The sequence below is a fragment of the Ursus americanus genome, chromosome 9 (genome assembly GCF_024610735.1).
Source record: "Ursus americanus isolate L20-20 chromosome 9, mUrsAme1.1.p, whole genome shotgun sequence".
In the NCBI taxonomy this organism is placed as follows: domain Eukaryota; kingdom Metazoa; phylum Chordata; class Mammalia; order Carnivora; family Ursidae; genus Ursus; species Ursus americanus.
The window spans coordinates 32587645-32610133 of NC_142135.1; the positions used below are offsets into that span (position 1 = coordinate 32587645).

The window sequence follows — 22489 nt, forward strand, 5'->3', positions numbered from 1 at the left end:
ATTCAACCAAGTAAATTTGAAGATGTCATTGACTTTATTATGGGATTCATGAATCGGGCAGCATCCCACCTAGCAAGCAGAGGAGAGTTCTGCCGAGCTCAACAAAACAAAGGTTTTCAAAGGTGGAGAGAGGGCATTAAAAATAAATAAATAAAAGAAAGGAATTTATTAGCAAGGAATGCACTGTTAAGGCAAGACTGCCCTCTGAAAAGGGCGTCTATCAATAAATTTCCTAGTATTGACCAGGAAATTCCATGTTGACTGGATAAAGGTTACATTGCTGGGGGGCTGAAACTGCATTAAACTAGGTATTAATTTTTGTTTTAGTGACATGGGGCCTTAACCTAAGTGATGCTATTTGGGGCCTATAGTTTTCCTTTATTTTATTTTTTTTTTAAAGATTTTATTTATTTATTTGACAGAGAGAGAGACAGCCAGCGAGAGAGGGAACACAAGCAGGGGGAGTGGGAGAGGAAGAAGCAGGCTCACAGCAGAGGAGCCTGACATGGGGCTCGATCCCATAACACCGGGATCACGCCCTGAGCCGAAGGCAGACGCTTAACCGCTGTGCCACCCAGGCGCCCCTATAGTTTTCCTTTAAACACTGTGTCATAAATATACTACATTTCCCAAGTTTGCATATTTAGTAATTGATTAAACCCACTGTCTTAATAGAATATAAACACAGATACAGACTTAAAGGACAAACTGTATAAATAAAATAAGTTCGAGCACTGTATTCAGGATTCAAGCATATCATTTGAGTTGTATTTTCCAAAATCATACATACAAGTATTATTGCAGAATAAATAATACTTGGAAAATGCAAAGATTTGGGGTAATGAGTGCAAATACTTGGGAATTCTTGAAAATGGGGGAAAAAACAGTAAGTTGGCATAAGTTGGAAAGAGTTATTAAATTTTTGCTTTTGTCTTTAATCAGGAAAGGCGTAGAGAGCTAAAATCTCACATAGTTCATCACATACCTTCAAGCCAAGCATTGCTCCTGAATCTCGAGGCACACTTCCATCTTTTAGACGCTTATTTAACAAAATGCGACCAATTAAACGATCTCCATCTTTAGATGGCTGCCACGTCACAGGGTGCTGACACATTGCATCAACAAACAAAAAAATTAATGTTCTTTTATGATAAATCACCCCTGTTTTACAATCTCTCCAAACTCCAGATTTCCAAAGTGTTATGATTACACAAACCAGTTTGCATTCAAAACACTGATCAAAGGCCTTACTACATTATGCGGATACGCTCAATTTTATCATCTCAAGATTTTTCAAAATCCAATGACTGCAAATTCTTACAGTGCCCTGACACATTACTGCAGTTATATTGTTTTATGAAGTCTGAGAAATCTTGAAAATATATGCAAACTATCTACACGCTGAATATTAATTAAAAATTCACATGACAGAAAAGATAGATTGAAATTCTATGAGGTTAAGTTCATTTAAAAATGATATTTTAATGTTCAAACACTATTGGAGACTTTGAAAGACTTAATTACAGTAAAAGCAAAAAGGTAAAATTATATTAATACATCAAATTTGAACCTACGATGAGGGCTTCTTTGAAATAGGTTTCTAGATTAAAATTATAAAAATACACAAGCCCCAGTAACTTTTCAGTTGAATCTGCATGAGAGAAAGAGACCTAATTTAAAGGTGAGGCTAGTTTATATTTCTCACTTTCTGTAGGTTCATTGATTTTTTCAGGTCGTTGATCTATTTAGTAAATTAAGTTTATTAGATAATTCAATGGCAGCCACTGTTAAATAAGCTTGAAAACGTTAAGAGTTTATCTCTTTCTCAGGGCAGAGCCAAGCCCGTTGTAAATCATGACACCATCCATTATAAATTATATGTCAAATAACAAAGTAAATGATTTGTGTAATCACAGTTTCACAGTCATCTAAAAGTAACATGCACATCTTCATGCAAAATTTGGCAGGCAAAAGACAAGTTCCAGTCAATCACATCTATATGGCAAAAAGATTTCAAAAGTCTCACTATTCTAAAAGCAAAAATAATAAATACCAAAGCAGATGGCAATGGTTCTAGTACTAATTAATACTACATGAAAATGCTATGACAATAAAACAAAAGAGCAAAATGACAGTGAAAGGGAAAAAAGAAAAACAACCTTTTCTGTGCAAACAGACCCAATTATCTCCCTTTTGCCTGGGATTGAAACTATTAATAATTTTTCATCCCAAGGAAAATATATGCAAGCAATCAAATAAGCCAATCCAAAAATTCTTTATATTTGTGGTTTATAAAAACATCACAAAGTTCTCTCATGCGACCACAGACAAAGCATTCCTTTGTTCCTAATTTTTTATTTCATTTACTTATTTTTTGGTATGCCGTCAAACAACAAAAACAGCAAAGCAAGCGAGAAGTATTTTGGTTTGTTTGTTTGTTTTGGTTTTGTTTTTCTTTTCTGCACCTTAGGAAATGCTACATTGACCCTTGAAATGCCCTGTCCTTTTATTATGTTCTGTTTGAATGAGTGACAGAGAGCAAACGAAGACCAAATGAGCAGGTTGAAAGGCAGGCTCCACAATCTCAGTACCTTATCACTATGGCTATGCTCCTCGTTAAGGGTTGTGCTACTACAGGTATCTACCCCAGAGTCCTTAATCTGAGGCTCAGACCATTCCAAGTCCTCTTCCAAAGAGTGGCCACCAAAGTACATCATTTTCTTTTGTCTCTCAGACCTGGTGTTAGAGTCCGACAAAACTGCCTGCTCACTAGTTTTTCTTTTTCCCTTTTGACTGTCCCCTACAGGTGTGGGATAAAAATAAAAAAAAAATAAAAATAAAAAAAAGATACAAAAAAGAATACATGCAAAGGTGTAAATAAAAAAGGAAAAGTGAAATGAAAAACGAAAATTAAATAGTAAGGCTCCACATGTCTCACCAAAGACATTGGGGATGCCTCACTGCTATGCCAAGACGTATGGTCCAACCAGTTGTAATCCATGTCTCCTGTGAGAGTCAGACAGACAAAGAGTGCAGTAAAGGAGACAGCGAAAGAAAGGACAGACAAAGACATTATAAACATTTTAAACTACGTGATTCTGTCTGGATTCAAGAACTTTGTCTGCAGCACTCACTATATAAACCAAGAGAAAGCTAAGATTCCAAATGAGTAAAATTTATAGAATGCAGAATATAAAGTTTATGTACTCTAGATGGACCCTAGAGAGCAAAAGTTCTGCAAGAAGAGAAAAGGCTAATAACAAACAGGAATAGAAATGAAAAAATTATATACTCCAAAAAAGAAAAAGACTATCCACTGTGTCTGTTATTCATGCTATTTTTTTTTTCCATGCTGGCCTACAGACACGAGTTTGTTCTCCAAAGATCAAGGAACATTTTAAAAATTAAATAGCGGTTTGCCAAGAACCACTACAACAACAACAAAAAAAAAGTAATTAAATGTTGTTCCTGGAATGTAGTATGATATTCTTTATAATGCTGAAACCTCCCAAAAAATCGGGGTGGTTTAAAAAAGAAGAATTGGTTACACAAAAGATTATTTTTGTATGAAAATGAAAAAACAGAGTCACTCAATTTCTATTAGTAAAGATAAACTTTACTTAAATATCATGAATTACATAAAATTACTTTGAAATATTTTCTCAACTTTTTTTGTAGAAATTGCATTCTCATAAAAAGTAAATTTTCTTTTAAAATAATTTTGTCAGACAATGTATATAATTGGCAACTAAGAATGAATATCCATTTCCCAAATTTATGTGTTCCTTATTTGCCTTACATTTAAATAAAATTCTTTTTAGTCTCTATGTGTACATATACATCTTTTTAAGCTCTAGTCATATTTTCTTTTACTTAAAAAGATTTAGTAAATACCTTCCATTTGCCATGTATTGTGCTAAGCTCTAGCATAAGGAGTAAAACAATGAGACATAGAACGGAGTGAAGATAAACACAATAAATAAATCATGAATGTCATACAGGAGAGTACACTACGAGAGAGTATAATAAGTGCAAAGGGCAGAACTCTCAAAACACCATGGAACAGTATAATAAGCTCTAACGTAGAGTTTGGGGTCAGCAATGACCTCTAAAGAAGTGATCTTTAAAATGAGAAACGAAGCGTATGGCCTAAAAGACAAGTAAGGAGATAGGTAGACGAAAAGTAGAGGAAAAAACATTCCAGGAAGAAGCAACAACAGGGTACTGTAGAAGGACTGATGGAACACCAGTGTGTCTGAACCAAAAAGAATGCAAAATGAGGTGAGGCAGCACAAAACCAGCTTAGAGAGGACTTTTTATGCTGTGTTAAAGATTATGGATTTCATTCACTAAAGGATTTTAAGCAAGATGTTGGCATAAACTGATTTACATCTTAAAAAGATGAATCTAAACACTAACTACAGATTGGGTTGGAAGACACCAAGGTTAATAGGCATTTGCAATAATTCATGGGACAGGTAATTATGGCTTGAACAAAGGTGACAGCAACAGAAAGGTAAGAAAAAAGGGCATTGAGAGATATTTTGGAGGTAGAAATAAGAGAATTAAGAAAGACTGAAGAGGGTCACCTTGACTGGCTCAGTCAGGAGAGCATGTGACTCTTGATCTCAGTGTGTGAATTTGACCCCATGTTGGGTGTAGAGATTACTTAAAAAAAAATTAAGAAAGACTGAAGAATCAAGGATAAATCCCAGGTTTCTGGCATTAACAACCGGACGGAAGGAAAGACTACTTATGAGATGGAGAAAGCTGGAGGAAGAACACTTTTTATTAGAAAGAGTAGGAAGGAAATACTCTATTTTATAGAATCTAAGATATCACTGACTACAGAATTCACATGTATTAAAATGATAGAAATATGCATCTTAGAATTTATTAAATATGGTGATTGATTTTGGATGTATTATTCAAAATATCTATGCTATTCAAGTGGGTATATAAAAAATCAATTTGTCAAGCTGTAACAAAGAACAGTCCGAGCTGCAGACATAAATTGGAATTACTAGCATGCAGATAGGACTAAGTGGATCATTTAGGAACCGAAGGTAAAGATATGAAGAGGAGCCCGAATGAATTCTAACATTTAGAGTTTGGTTTGAGAAAAAGAGAGGCTGAGAAAGAGCATGCCAGAAAGAAACGAAGGAGGGAGGGAGACGGACTTCTCCGAACCAAACAGAAGAGAGCTTCCTCTGCAGGAGGAGAAAATAACTATGATTTCTGTACAGTAGGTAAGATAAGAAACTGCAAAGTGTGCATTTGATTCGGCGACATGAAGATCAGAAGGATGTTAGAGAAAACACTTTGGGTAGAATGATGAAAATTAAAATCTGTTGAAGTAACTGAAGAATCAAAGGGAGACAAGGGAGTAGAAAACTTGTGTGGAGACAAATGATTCACAAAGTGAAATCCCCTAAATAGCATAATCAACATCACCCCGGGACTTGTGAAAAGTGCCAAATTTTTAGGCACCAGCTGAGACTTAAGTAAGCAGAAATTCTGTAGATAAGGCCTAGCAATCTGTTTTTTAACAGCCCACCAGGTGATTTTGGTCTCAATAATATTTGAAAACCACTGGAGATAATTCCCTTAAGAAGTTTATTTGTGAAGGATGATGAAATTGGGTTATCTAATTTACACAAAATTCACTTTGTAGAGGGGAAAATATTCTTTCATCTACAAAACAGAGAAGTGCTTCCCCATTTTTCTCATGGCACAAATTGATAGTTATAATTTTATGGCTACCCAAAAAGTTAAGAGTTTTTGTATCTCAGAAAACCCTTTGAAAATACAATATCGTTCCACACAAAAGCACTCATAAATCTCCAAACTGAATTAAATAAAGCATGGAAACCCTAAATGAAAATTCTTGGCTGGTTTCTGTGAAGGTGTGAGAACCCAGCTCACAATCTCTCTCTCCCAATGCCTACGACCTACCAAAAAAGGCAGAAATGAAGTTGTTTCCTGAGTAAATAAAGGACAAGCTGTTTAACCACTTGAAGCCAAAGCAAAAATATTTGACAGACCAAAGCCAGTAAACATTTGTTGAATGAGTAAAACACAGAATTACTAAAGAATTAAATACAGTAATTAATGTAAATCATACATAAAATAGTCCTCAGCCACTAGGACTATTAGCATTAATATTCATATTTTGTATAGCTTCAAAGGGCAGAACTAAAATAGTAAAATATTCTTCCTTTAGTAACATTTCAAAAATGTTAGGCTTTCCAGTTCCAGAACAAGAAAAAGACGACACAGAAAGAACCTAATGGAAATTTTAAAACTGAAAAATAACTGAAATTTAAAAAGCAAATAGATGAGCTCAACTGTAGAATGCAGAAAACAGAGGAACAACTCAATGAACTTGAAAATAGAACAAGAGAAATCACCCAATCTGAAAAACATAAAGTAGACTAATAAAATAATAAAATAAAATAAAACAAATAAAATACAAAACAAATAAATAAAATAAGCGAGTCCTCAAGGGCTTGAAGAATTATAACAAAAGATCTAAAATTCATGTATAAAGAAAGATAGTAGTCCCAGAAGGAGAGGAAAAAGAAGCTAAGGCTGAAAAAGTATTTTAAGAAACAGTGACTGAAAAGTTCCCAAATTTGTAAAACGTGTAAGCTGAGCCTATTGATTCAAAAATGCTACATAAACCCCCAAACAAGAAACACTCAAAGAAATCAAGACACACTGTAATCAAACCAAAAACTAAAGACAAAACTGTCCTGAGAGCAGCAAGAGAAAAACAACACCTTACCTAAAGAGGGAAAATAATTCAAATGACAGTGGATTTCTGATCAGAAACCCTGGAGGCCAGAAGAAAATGGAACAATATTTTTAATTTCTGAAATAAAAGAATGTCAACCCTGAATTCTAAACATGGTAAATTATGTCTCAGAAATGAATGAGAATTAAAGACATTCTCGGACAAAAGAAAACTAAGAGAATTTGTCACCAACAGATCTACCCTAAAAGAATGACTAAAGAAAAGGTCTGGAAACAAAAATAAACACACAAAAAAAGACAGAATCTGGAAATATTGAGAAGGTAGAAAGAACACAGTAAGCAAAAATATGGGTAAATACAATAGACTTCCCTTTTTCTCTTAAGCTTTCTAAATTATGTTTTGTGTCTGAAGCAAGAAGTATACATTGTCTGATGTGCTTTTTAACATATATAGAAGAAATATTTAAGAAAATTCCATTAGAAACAGGGAAAGGCAAAGAAATTTAAGGTATGTAAGGTTTCTACACTTGACTCTAGTAAAATGTAAATACCAGCAGGATGTGATGTACATATGTAACATATTACCTAGAGCAACCGCTAAAAGAAAAAAAATCTTTGCAAAGAAATACACTCAAAAAAACATTACAGATAAATCAAAATGCAACTCTTAAAAAAATGTTAAAATAACCCACTGGAAGGCAAGAAAAAGAAAACAGAGAAATAAAAATCAGAGGGAACAGAATACCAAAAAAAAAAAAAAATGGCAAACAACAAAAAAATGCAGACGAATATCCCTCACAAACACAGAAATACTTAACAAAATATTAGCAAATAGAATTCAGCAATATATAAAAAGTATTATACACTCTGACCAAATGGGCTTTATTGCTGGAATGCCAGACTGGTTGAATATTGAAAAGTCAATGCAACCTATCATACTCACAAAATAAAAGAGAAAAATCACACGATTCATTCACTGATGTAGAAAAAAATTCATGTTTAAAAAAAAGAACTCTCAAAAAAACAAGGAATAGAGGAGAACTTGCTCAAATAAATAATCAACTGAAAACCTGTAGCTAACACCATACTTAACAGTAAAAGGTTAAATTCTTTATGTGAAGAGAAATTTCACCAAAAAGAATATCTTTATTTGTAATAGCTAAAATGTGGAAACAACCAAAATATCTTTCAATAGGCAAATGACCACACAAACTGTGGTATAACCATACCATTGAATACTACTCAGTAATAAAAAAGAAAAAACTATTTATACATACAACATAGATGGACCTCAAGGGCAATATGCAGAATAGGAAAAAAAGTCACAAAATGTTACATACCATATGACTTCATTCATACAATATTCTCTAAATGATAAAATTATAGAGATGAAAAATTAGTGGTTAGCAGAGGTTAGGGATGAGCATGGGGAGGAAAAATGTTACTATAAAGGGGTAGCATAATAAAGATCTTTGTGGTGGTATAGTTCTGTATCCTTATAATAGCAGGGGTTTACAAATCCACATATGTGATGTCATCAAACTATATAAACTATATAAATTGATGTCAATTTCCTGCTTTTGATACTGTACTATAATTTATAATTATACAAGATGTCATCATTGAAGGAAACCAGGTGAAAGGCACACGGGATCTCCGTGTACTATCTTTGCAACTTCTTACAATTCAAAGAAAAGGCTGGAGTACCACTTGTCAGCATGACTTAGAGAAAATCGGTGCTTCAGTTAGGAAGTTACACAAAAAGCACACTAAATTTTATGTGACTCTGATATTCAATGATTCTATTATTGCAAGTTAAACATACTTAAATATGAAACCTGATTAAAAATAGTAATCAAAGACTGACATCTTAGGCTAAGATTTTCTCCTTCACTTACCTCTGCTGTAAAACATAAACTAATCCAATAGTGTGTGTGTGTGTGTGTGTGTGTGTGTGTGTGTGTGTGTTGTGTGCTGAACACGCAGAGAAAAAAGTCCGAATATCCTATTTATTACATTTTTTCTAAGTCATTAAGTGAATGCAAGAGTTTATTAACTCTTTATGTCATTGTTTTCATTACTTTAGGTTAACAGAGGTTTTACAATTAATCACGTTATATAAAATTATTCTTCAATATCCTCATTTTTAAATTTAACCAAATTTTAAGGCCATAGCATGTGGTGACAGAGTTTTGTAGCTAGAGCCACAAAACCTATGTTAAAGTATCCGTTTTGTTCCTTATTAATTTTAGGACTTGCGCAAGTCAAGTAATTCATTAGGCCTCATTTCCTCATCCATATAAAAAGATTAATTGTGATATCTCAAGATTGTTGAGAGGTTTAAATATGATAATGGTAATGAAAGTTCTCTGCAAATTGTAGAGTCATCCCCATTTGATGGTATCATCATTTTAATCATCATTAAAATGAAATAATCAAACTTTCATTCTAAAATAGATAGGGAAAATTCATTTATAATCTTTCATTTTTCCTCTCATTTCTCTTCCTGATATTTTGCCCTCCTCTTCAACTTGTCAAGCTATAAATGTTGGCATTTCCAAACATGGAACACTGATTCTGCAAAATGTTAATAGGTCGAGTAATATAAAGGTCTTACAATCAAATAAGTTTGGAAAACTCTAGATTAAATGTAATTAAATAGATTTCTGGAGTGAAGGATTTTTCACATAGTAATGACAATATGTTTCTTTACACAAATTATATAACATATAGTTTCCACAAACCTAACTGGAACACTAACCTTTCTAATGGAACAAGTATTTCAGGAACTGTATTTTGAGACATAATGCTGAAACCTTCCTAGAGGGTCATTTTTCTTCACAAGGTAACCATTAAAACTAATAATAAAGTGTAAGTATTTACACTTTAGAAAATGTTCAGTATTAAAGGAAATGTTCAGTATTAAAGGAAACTCAGGGTTAAAAAAAAAAGAAAAGAAAAGTTACATAGAGTGAATATTCTCCAAGGCAATGGTTTTCCAACTATGTTCCACGGAATTGCTTCAGAAACAAACTTAGGGTATATATGGAAAACCGATTCTAAGGTGGTGCCCCATTATCACCACCTTGTGGTGTTCATGCTTTTGCTCCTAATTAAGATGGTGAGATGACAAGGTGATGGAATGTCACTCCCATGAGATCATTAGCAAGACTGCGTGGCTAGTTAATTTGCTCTACAGATTATCTTTGCTAGCCTGATGAGGTAAGCAGCCACAACGAGAAGCCCATGTGCCAAGGAACAGCAGGCTGTCTTTAGGAACTGTGGGTACCATCCAGGAACTTTGGGTAGTATCCAGTCACAAGGAAATGAATTCTGCTGACAATCTCACTGAACTTGGAATCAGATTCTTTCTCAGTCGAGCCTCCAGATAAGAACACAGCCCAGCCAACACCTTTATTGTAGCTTTGAGACTCTAAGCAGAGTGCACAGCTAAGCCATGCTGAGACTCCTGAATAACAGAAATTGTGAGATAGTAAATACGTGTTGTTTTAAGACACTAGGTTTATGGTAATTTGCTCCTAATACACTGCCAGCTTCCAAAGCAGCAAATTTTAAAGATATGGACCAAAACATAAAAGTCGGTAGATCTAAAGGGCCAGATAGATTCTTTAGACCAAGTTCCAACCTCTAAAGCAAAATCAAGGCTACTCAAAATATATTAGCACTTTAAATACAAAGATAAACATTATTAATAATTAGTTTGTTTTCTTTTTAAAATCTTGCACCTTTGGTGTTATTAATATATTCTTAATAATGCGATTTTAACCAATTTTAATCAATCACTTGTTATTAAAGAAGAATATATTGATAACACAATGATGGTATATATTACATCCATTAGAATTCGTTTTAATTATTACACAGTGTAAAACTGTTCTGGGTCCTGTGGGTACAAATAGAACCTCAAGAAACTCACATTCTAGAAAGATAGGTAAAATATATAACAGCATCACATAGTGTAACATATTTTAATATAACATACACCCATTGTATTCTATTTCATTTCATCTAAGTTGCTATCAATTATAATATATACCATCATTTCATGTATCACTAAAAAAAATGCTACCATCAAACAATGATAAGCATTTAATGGTGAAAATTATCTCTATTTCTAAGATATTATAATGTGGAAAAATTTGCTTCTTAGAATCAAAATTGTGGCATTTCATGAAAAAATTGTTGATTATTCAGAAAAAGGAGAGACTGATACTTAGGAAACGCTTATAGGTGATATTTAAACTGTACTTTGAGAGAGACAGTAAATTTTTACTACTGGAGGCTTTTACTTTCTTAATGGAAAATAACATGTACAATCTTGGCAAAGCAAGGAGGATATATCAAACTATTGCTGCCAATATGTTTAGGAAATGGTAAGTAGTAGAATATTAGCAAATAATCTTTCCCTTAACCTGTAATTGGATTTATTTCATGATCTGAATCAGCAGTACTCAACCACTATGTTATAACAAGGTTGTAAACTGTCACAAGTAATGCTACTACTGATAAAGAAATGTAGTTTACAAATTATTTAATTTTTTTAACAAAAGTAAATTTCAAAGTAGAATTAATTCAAATTTGCATCTACGCTAATGTCAATCTCAAAAAGAAAGAAGAGGAGTAAAGCTACACAAGAAATTAGAAATTATCCACATCACTAGGAAAGGAATATGAGCTGAGTATGAATTATGTTTCATACTGGAAACAATGCTTGGGAATTGTTGATCTTTATTATCGACTCAAGTAACTAATTTTATCAGATGTGAGATAACATTAATTGTTTTATGTATTAAGAGAACAAGAAAATGCTTGGCTTAAAACGACAGCATGGTTTCTTTCTGACAATCTCAAAACATGTGCTTTGGAAGCTGTGAAGGCATAAGTCCATTTCCTTGAAGCTGCCATGCTAGAGTAATCACATGGAGAGAGAGAGAGAGCAATACCTGAGGAAGCTCAGCTGTTCCTGCCTCCCCACCCCCACCCCCACTGAGGTCCCAGACAAGAAGGAACAGAGACAAGCAGTCTCTGCTAAGCCTTGTTCAAATTCCTGACCCACAGATATCATGAGCATATTAAATGACTGTTTTATGCCACTAAGTTTTGGTGTTATTTGTAGTAACTGGAATACACACTCTATATGATTATCTTACTTAACCCTCACAATAACCATTAAACTAGATAACAGTATTATATTTTGCAGGTGAGAAAAGTATAACTGAGAGGTTCAAATAATTTGCCCAAGATCACATTATTAGGATATAATAGAGTCAGGATTAAAAATCCATGTAGTCTGTCTCAAAAGTTCACATTCTTAAATCTTGTGCTAAAATTAAATTCTGTGGAATTATTATCCTGCAGATTTTATCCTATTTAGTAACTCGAAGGTCACAGAATCCAAATCAGCCTCTAATTATGCATGATGTTAAAAATAACTCTTGATTAAGTAATTACTTTGCAATGGATTTTAAACATTTGTAAGGAACTACCTAAAAGTGGCTAAAAGTAAAATTAATCCAACACCAGTAAGCAAGAATAAAAACTATTTAAAAATCCATTATTTGAATTTTAGTAAGTATTCTTCTTATTATTTGGGATATATTAATTTAATATGAACTGAGATAACCCAAACCTCTCCCAATCAGGAAAGTAGGTCCATAAAAATGTGCTTTCATAACTACATGTGAAGCCTACTTATTGTTTCCATGTTGTGTTTTTTTTTTAAGATTTTATGTATTTACTTGAGAAAGAGCAAGAGTGAGAGAAAATGCACAGAGGGAGAGGGACAAGCAGACTCCCTGCTGAGCAGAGAGCCCCACCCAAGGCTTGATCCAGGGACCCTGAGATCAAGACCTGAGCTGGAGGCAGATGTTTGACTGAGTCACCCAAGCAACCCTCCATGTTGTTTTTATAAATAGTTCTAATTTTATGTTTTTTTACTTAATAATTCTTTCATTTGTTTTATTTGATATTATGTAGTACACCCTGGGCTTTATAACCAAAGCAAAATAATTTTTCTAAGCTAAGACGTAACTGAGAGAAATCATACAATGTTGGAGCAAAAAGAAATCATAAAAACATTGTTTCATTCATCCACTCATTCATTGTTCCATACAGTTACCCACTTTTTCAAAAAATATCTATTGAGAGGCTACCAAGTGCTAGGTCTCAGGCAAATTTCTGGGATACAACAAGAAAGAACATAGACAAGGTATCTTCCTTCAAGGAGGTTACATACAGTCTAATAGGAAAACAAAACAAAACAATCAAGAAGCTCATTATTGTACTTTTTTTAAACTGTTGTAGACTCTGGCATACAGAGTAGCACATGGAACATAAACACTAACTGAATAAACTGACTGATGAATTAAAATAACAAGTCTAGTCATTTCTATACTTCTTTACACAATGGAGCCTCCTTCCTAACAAAACCTCCAAATATAAACTGGTTGAGAACAAAGTTTGGCTGAAACAAAGTGGAAGACCCACGTGCTTATCCATATCATCATATCCTCTTCAGCAGTTCTTAAAACATGAGCACGATGTCTGGTGCTTCATTGAGCATACTTTTAAAAATATTGAGTCAGTCTATTTTCCTCATTTTAGAGAAGAAATTGAAGCCGAGAAAATTAAATAACCTTCGAAAGATTACAATGGGGTCACTGGCAGAGCCTAGAATAGCATCTGTATCTTCAATCCTTTGCTCTAATACACCACACCATCTCTCTATAAAAAAGGATAATTTATAAACCTATTAACCGTACCAGCTCAATGGCTTATAAATTTCTTTCTTTTTCCTTCTTTTTTTTCATTCCAAACATCATGTATTTAACTCTCCCAAACATACCCAAATGAATACAACTGAGATAGTACTTATCCATTTCTTGGGAATAGAAAATATAGTTTAAACCTTAAATTTGTAGTTAAAATGTAAGTATAGTATTAACCATTAAGCAAATGCCCTCTTTACTGACAGTGTTTAAAAAAAACTGTAAATTAATTGTTGGCTCTAGCTATATAGGAAACTATCAGAACTTGAAGTACAGAATATTTAAGCTTAGTTGGAATAATTGTTTCAGCACACTTCACAACAGAAAATGTCTGGAAACATGTATGTCAAATACAAATTATTGGAAAGTTTGGTGGGTTCTTTTAAGATTTTATTTATTTATTTGTCAGAGAGAGCACAAGCAGGGAGAGCATTAGGCAGAGGGAGAAGCAGGCTCCCTGCTGAGCAAGGAGCCTGATGCAGGGACTCAATCCCAGGACCCTGGTATCATGACCTGAGCAGAAGGCAGATGCTTAACCAACTGAGCCACCCAGGCATCCCTGGGAAGTTTTTACAAAGAATCAGGCTGACAGGTAAAATGAATGACGATATTACTAAATAAGAAAAGCAAATTTCAGAAGAGTACTTTTAGTATGGCATTATTTATGTTAAAATATTTACATTAACCAATTTAACCTTTTTAACAATCAAGTGGAATAGATGCTATTATGACATGTATTTACAGATGTGGCAAATGAGGTTAATAAACAACAAAACAATAAATTAAAAAACAATAAAACTGTTCAAGGAGCTGAGATTTTAATCCAGGCAATCTGGTACCAGAGTACAGCTCTCCTAATCCATCACTCATTGTTTTAGAGGAGGGATGATATCACTGACTTAATGAAGAGAAAAAAAAGTATATATAAAACAAACCAATCAAAATGCAAAGTATTACAATATGCAACTTATAAAAACTCATTTCAAAAATTTCTCAAAATAGTTTATAAATTTCTTAAAGAAAGGGGGGTCGCCTGGGTGGCACAGCAGTTAAGCGTCTGCCTTCGGCTCAGGGCGTGATCCCGGCGTTATGGGATCGAGCCCCACATCAGGCTCTTCCACTATGAGCCTGTTTCTTCCTCTCCCACTCCCCCCGCTTGTGTTCCCTCTCTTGCTGGCTGTCTCTATCTCTGTCGAATAAATAAATAAAATCTTTAAAAAAAAATTTTTTTTTCTTAAAGAAGGGAAATATGTCAGGGCACCTGGGTGGTTCAGTTGGTTACGTGTGAGACTCTTGATTTCAGGCCCCGTATTAGGCTCTACACTGGGCATGGACACTGCTTGATTGGGATTCTCTCTACCTCTCCCTCAGCCCCTCCCCCACTGCCATCCCCCACTCATGCACTCTCTTGAAAGAAAGAAAGAAAGAAAGAAAGAAAGAAAGAAAGAAAGAAAGAAAGAAAGAAAGAAAGAGTCTTTTTTGTCATTGTATATGCCCTCCCTCCCCTCAGTGCCAAGCAGTGTAAACAGTAAGTACTCCATAAAAGTTGTTCCTACTGACATAATGTTTATATTTTACTGTGTAGAATGACCACCTATCTCCATCCCATATTTCGTCTTAGAAAATTCTATTTAACCTTAAAAACCCAATGCACATAGCACCTCCTCTGTAAAGTCCTCCCCGTTAAGTCAAGGTAGAACTTTCTCTACCTTCTCTGAATTACATCTATGTCTTATATTTAACTATTTTCATGTCCATCATATTGTATTGCCCTTGTTTGCTTAAATGCTTATCTCTCAACGGTCGTGCTGTGTTCACCTTACATACAGCAGTTAGCACAGCATCAGTGCAATAAGCAAGAAGCAAAATTTGTTCTTTCCTAAATTAAATTGTGTTAAACAGAATTTGAAAGTTGGGTTTGAGAGGATATTAATATCAGAATGCTTGTTTCACTGAGAGTGTAGCAGAAATTAGATTTCTTCTAGAAACGCTGTATATTCTATATAAAACTAGATTTTTTTTTTTTTTTAAGTAAGCTCTACACCCAATGTGGGGCTAGAACTCACATCCCGAAGATAAAGAGTTATGTGTTCTACCACTGAGCCAGCCAGGCACCCTTAAACTGAATCTTATATCTGAAACCTAATATTTATTTCTCTTTGATGACTTCCTACATAGAATTAATTCTAATTTTCCTTTTTCTTCTGCTAATCTTTACATGGCATTTACAAGTGAATATTTATCATTTGACCTCGGTCTTTATTCTTACAAATACTTTCAAAATCATATTTATAAAATTTTTAACAACTGGAAGCTATTGAGAAATAGAATAAAATTCAATAATTTTAATAAAAAAATATTAACTATGATGTCTTGAATATGTTTTCATAAGATAATGAATTTTAATGTGTTCTGACAACCATAATTCATAGAACTAAAAAGCTTATTATGCTTTTTTCTGAACAGATATAAAGTTTTTCAATAGCTAATGCAGTTAAGGCTATTACTAAAAAATAACATGTAAATTCAAACATAATGTCCAGTGACATTATATACTTCCAATTAGCTACTTAATATAATTTAAATGATGTGAAGTAATGAATGTGATGTGAAATGTCTTGCATCTGGGGGAAATTCACATTCAAATTTAAAATTTAAATATAATCTTAATTTCATAGGAAGTCTACCAAAAGGGGACTTTCAGGGGCAGGAGAGGGGAATAGGCATTAGGTTGTATAACATATTATCCCTTTCTGTATAGCTCTCAAGGTAGCCTAATACCAAAAAAAGTACCCGTACTAGCCCTTCTAATTTTCTAACATTAGAAGCGTTTAATTAATAGAATTAATTCCGTTAAATGTGGTTTATATTTTCTAACATTAGAAGTGTTTTCTAACATTTTCTAACATTAGAAGCGTTTAATTAATAGAATTAGTTCCGTTAAATGTGGTTTATATAAAACAGACTTCTCTTTTAAATGGGGGCTGGATTAAAATTAAGCGATAACACAAGTTACTAGCATACCTGAAAGAAATAAAGTCACCATACAAAAATGTTAAGTGCATGAAGTGGGGCTAGACAACAGAGAAGGAGGAGAGAGAGAGAATAGAGGGAAAATAGCAGGAGGCAGAGACAGAAAAAGAGAGCAGAGAGAAAGAGAGGGAGAGAGAGAGAGCATGGGGAGGGGCATCTGAAAACTATCATTACTGAGCCGAATCAGAAAGAGGGTGATAAAAGAATAAAATTTAATGACAAGAATTTTTTCAAAATATAGCCAAGTATAATTGGGCTACAGAAATAATCCCAGTTGACTCAAAATAAATTAGGTGAACACTGGTCTGCATTTAGTGGGTGTATTTGTTCACTATTTCATTTGGATAATTCTGTCACAGTGAATGTCAACCTTTTCATTTATGAGATAAAAATAAAACAATGATCAAAACATCCTGTGTTTGAATATACTTGCCTAAACTGTAACTCAAAATCAATGTTGTCTTGTTCAAAAGATGTTATTTAAACACTTCTCACCACAGATAAATGTAATCCAACGTGGCAGTTTGGTAATACCAGCATTACAAATGCGTTCATTTGAGGTTTGGGGTTTTCTGTTTTTGTTTTTGTTTTTTTTGAGTTTTTAATAAATAGAGAAGGGAAAATTTTCATTCAGCATACAAAAAAATTTTGTTATTTTACATAATATTTGCAAACAGATATTTGAATCTGGAATCTTAATTCATTTTTGTTGTTTATCATTTGGAGATGGAAAGCTTTATTTTGAAAACTAAATTTTGTGCAAATGGCCATTTCATAATATAATGAAATCCCTCTTTAATGTAAAATAGCATTGTATGTGACAGAAAATAAAGATAAATCAACTAGGAGACTGCTTGTTATACTTTGATATCAACATTTAAAAATGTTTTACACCTACTGGATATAGTAATCACTTAAGAGACCTGTCTGAAGTTTTCTCAAAGAATAAAATATTGTTCTATTCAGTTCCATATCAATGTTGGTCTTAGAATTTCCTGAAAAGACTGCTACAGAGTTCAATGCTTAATACCAACTTGTAAAACATTGTGGGAACTTATATGATCTGGGTAAGTCATACATACCAAAAGAAGTTAATAAATGAATGCCCAGTTTAATTTTATCTGAATTTAAAGCAAATATGAGGGAAGATGAAGCATGAACCATAAAATTCAACACACTAGAAATGCGATGGGGTTGTAAGGAAAATGTTATGGAGAAATGAATGTTGTTATCAAGTAAATACAGTTTTTTACATGTTTTAGGCAGTAAGCATGACCTATCTAATACACAAGATTATATTTATGATATTTATTGATATGTACTCTGAGAGTCTATGGGGGTAATCACTAAAAATGAAATACAGTAAGACAATTTAATCAATAGAACTTCCTTTTCTTATGTTTATTATATAAATATTATAGCCACACTAATGAAATTCTACATTAAATTTTTCCTACAAACTACTGCTCCAACAAATAAAACTTCTAACTTATCCTTATTTCTTTCTAGTTCTATATACACATGTCATCTTGACATAGCAGATATAACTTTCAATTAAGCTTCTTAAAAAGGTTATATTATACCCTGGGCAATTTTCCTCGTTACCACAGTCTCCACAGGTTATCAAAACTTCCAATAGTTATCAGTGGTATGGTGATTAATGTTTACCTACCAGTTTCCTGGGAGAAAAACAGGCCCTGTTTTATAATATTCGTCTATTTTTATGGTGCAAATACTTCCACTTCAGCCAATTTTTGAGCTACCAACACGACGTCATTGAATATGGAGTTGGGAAGAGATGCCCGCAACTGGTTCTCACAAGCTGGCACAAGCAAGCTCCGTCACACACTATTTTTGGATACATGAATTGTTTCCAGTTTTGCACTATTATAATCCTTACAATGACTATCTCTGGCAGGCATAAATGGTTATCCACCCAACAGTCATTTCTTATCCCCCTAGAACTGTGAAGGCTAAGCCAATCTTGATAAGTCTAACTCGTTGTCAGTGATTAGTTAGGAACTGGCATGAGTAGCAACTGCGGCACACACATACATCCCAAAAATACATACATATGAAGAAGTCTACAGGGGAGACTTCTAGAAAATTTTCCCTCAGTTTCAAAAGGGCATATGAGTAAGAGAGGCTTAAAATTGTTATATCCCTCTTGTAAAAATAAGGGGACAATTCTAAAAAAAAAACCATCTTACTGGATGTTGCTGTATACCATCTATAATTGCACTCATTCCTCAAGCTGGCCCAAGTGTTGCATGCTCACTGCTTAGAGCTGACTCCTTCACCCTGGAAATATACTCTGACCAAGACTTGCCTTGCCCTCCCCAGGGAGCAGCCATATCAAGCCCTCCTGACCGCTTCCTTAATCAGGTCATCTCTAAAGATCTACCCCAGCTTCAAACTCCTGTGGGTTTAGTTGAAGCACCTGTCCACAATTTAACTTCTCTTCCAAGTCTTTCTGCCCTTATTTCCCCACAGGTGATGTTTCCAAGTTATCCAGTTGTTACAGTAGTAATTGTCACAGTCCCCGAATGGACAGACTTGGTATTTGGAAGAAGTAATGTTCCTTGGCTTATGGGGTTAAAACTATCAAGTGGGAAAAGGCATGTGGAAGCTTCTGATAATGCCCTCCTCAACCAGCAAAGATTCAGTCAAAAACAAAGAATACAAACATGATGGTTCACAATATATCCTACCAGGGTGGTGCCTAAAAAAAACAAGCATCAACACATCCTGGAAAATGACAATGGAGTGCTGTAAACTCAACAAGGTAGCCCCAGTCAAAACTGCTAGGCCAATGTGGTATCCTTCCTAGGGACAACTAATATGGACTCAAATATAAGAAAGGAAGCCACTGAACTGACAGATGTGTTCTTTCCCATCCCTATTGAGAAAGACTGGAATCACTCACATATGCTTGGGATGGACAAGAATACATATTGACTAGTCTTCCTCAGGCTTATGTTAACTCTACTGCCTTCTATCATAATATAGCCCCCAAAGACCAAAGCCCTAAGGACACTCCACAGAACAACTCATTGGTTCACTATATCAGTGAGAAAGAAGTGGCAATTATATTGGGAGACCTTGTGTTTAGACACGTCTGCTCCAGAGGATGGAAGATAATCCTACAAAGATTCAGGATCCCATAATATCAGAGAAATACTTAGGGACCCAATGGCCACGGGCATGGCAGATCATCCCTCCAAAGCAAAAGAAAACGTATTATATCTTGCATTTACCACCAATGAGAAAAAAGCACAATGCCTGGTAGGCAGCCTCTGGATTATGAAGGCAACATATTCCACACTGGGGAACACTGCTTTGAATCATTTACCTATTATTATAGAAGACTGCTGGCTTCAAATGGAACCCAGAACAAGAAGCAGCTCTAGATTAAGTTCAGGCTACAGTGTGAGCAGCCCTGCCACTTGGGCCATATGATACAACAGAAAGTGTGCTATTAGACTCATCAATGGTGAGAAAAGATGCCATGTGAAATTTACAGCATGCCTCAACAGGGGAATCAGGATGTACATTCCTAGGTTTGTGGATCAAGACTGTGCAGGATGCAGTGGAGAATTATACACTACTTGAAAAACTGCCCCTGGTATGCTCCTGGCCTTGGTAGGGACAAAGATCCAATCAAGTGACCAAAGAGCCAGAAGTGCCCAACATAAGCTAGTGTCTGTCAGGCTCAACAAATCAAAAGGCTGGACGTGTCAAACGACAATCCATTGTAAGATAGAAGTGATGCACCTATGTTTGAGCATAAGCAGGGCCAGGGGATATAAGTAAACTGCATGTGCAGGTGGCCCAGACTTAAACACCAACCACTGTTACTGTATCAGCATCTCTTCCTCAGCTCACATCTACGGCCACATAAGGGGCTATTATGACTGCGGAAAAAGGAGACAAAAGTAATGCCTGGTTTATAAAGAGGTCAGCTCAATATATCTATGAGCCAAAAGTAGCCTGCTGCTGTCCCACTCAGGGGCGGTCTTGAAGACATCAGTGAGGAAAATCCTTTCAATAGACAGGGCTTTAGAAGGTGTATCTGGTCATCCACTTTATATAGAAAGAGAAACGCCATGGGTAAGAATAGATATGGACACAGACTTGGGCTAATGACTTGGCTAACTGGTCCGAAGCCTAGGAAAAAAAAAAAAAAACTGAAAGACTGAGGAAAATGATGTCTAGAGAAGAGGCTTGTGAATAAACTCCTGGGAATGAGAAAAAAAAAAAAACTACATATAAAACTACATACATTAAAGCCTTATAGTAGCTAGACTCCAACAATGGTCCCTCAGTGAACTGTGTCTCATATGGTTTATGGCCTTTTATAGACTCCTTCCATTTTATGTAACTTGTTTACTTTAACTTGTTTATAACCAAGAATATGACAGGAATGATGCTGCATGACTTCAAAGCTAGGTCAAAATAAATCCTATTTTGTAAGTCTGTCTCTGTGAGCCTTGGGTCACCATATAAAAAGTCCTAATAACTAGGAACTGCTATGTTGAAGAGGCCAAACATAGGTGCATTGATTTAGAATCCCAGCTGAGCAGTCTTCCAACCATGCCTGCCAAGGTGCCAGATATGCAAACAAAGGCATCTTGAATCCTCCAGAACAGCCCATCCTACCAATTAAATTCTACCAGTTAAACTCAATAACACCCAATGAAGAAGAAAAACTACCCAACTGAACCCTGCCTGAATTCCACACTCACAAAATCATGACAAAGGAGGAACCTTTTCATTAGTTGCATGAAGTATCAACTACTTCTCATCACAAAACCAAGAATAAGCCTGGACAAAAATATCAAAAACAACAACTGCATGGCTATGGAAATCAAAGACACACAAAAAATTGAGAAAAACTGCTAGAAGTTCAGATAATAACAACAGAAGTCTGTTACCTTCTAACCTGGGATTGCTCCCCTAACCCTCTTCTGGCACGGTACATACAAAAGAAGGGGTCTATAGAAAGGATCAATAGTTTTAGCAGTGTGGGGCTGAGAAAAAACAACAGCTCTGCTACCAGACCTTTGTTTCTTGATTTGGGGTGGGGGTGAAACCCACGGCTCTGTCAGCTAGAAGAGACAAAGTCAGTAGGAAACAGAGAAAATCAGCAGTTTTGCTAGCCTAAGTCTGCAGTCCTACATAGAGTAAATGGCAACCAACCAGAAATGTTACAGAGGGACATTGGAAATGAGAGACCCACAGAAAAAAGCTAGTTAAGCTCTCCACGTTTTTCACACTGACTAGGAAACTATACCATGTTCAGCGGAGATGACAAAAGAGGCTGGCAGTAAGGAAAACCTAAGAGTGACTTGAGAACTGGCTGAACTTTGTTTTTGTTTGTTTTGTTTGTTTTGATATTAGTCTGGGTCTGTCTTTATGAACACTTACAGAATCCTGGTTGTTTCTTCATGTTTAAAAAAATTTTTGAGTAGTTTTAGCTTTACAGAAAAATTGAGTTCAAAGTAGAGAGTTCCCACATATTCTCTCACTCTCATCCCCCCATTTCCTCTATTATTAACATCTTGCAATAGTGTGATATATTTGTTACAACTGATGAGCTGACGTTGTCACATCATTATTAACAAATTCTATAGCGTGTATTAGCATTCACTCTTTGTGTTGTATACTCTGTGGGTTTTGATAAATGTATAATAACATGTATCCACAATTGTGGTATCCTACAGAATAATTTTACTGCCCTAAAATTCTCCTATGTTTCGCCAATTCATCCTTTCCTTCCTCCTTCTGCTCATCTTTTTACTGTCCCCATGATTTTGCTTTTTCCAGTATATTATTCAATTGGAGTCACACAGCATGTAAGAGAATTGGCTGAACTTTGAATGTGTCCCCACACTATACACAGATTGATTGGC

The 22489-nt window shown here is 34.8% G+C and overlaps 1 protein-coding gene across 1 annotated transcript in view; it reads right to left on the reverse strand.

Annotated features, from left to right (window-relative positions):
- RIMS2 (regulating synaptic membrane exocytosis 2) overlaps nt 1–22489 on the reverse strand; it is a 364820-nt gene that overhangs the window by 282472 nt on the left and 59859 nt on the right. The window contains exons 3-4 of the mRNA XM_045805820.2: nt 2939–3006; nt 986–1105 (exon numbers count right to left, since the gene is read on the reverse strand). Of these exons, the coding sequence (XP_045661776.1) occupies nt 986–1105; nt 2939–3006 (188 nt within the window). The remainder of the gene's footprint in view (nt 1–985; nt 1106–2938; nt 3007–22489) is intronic.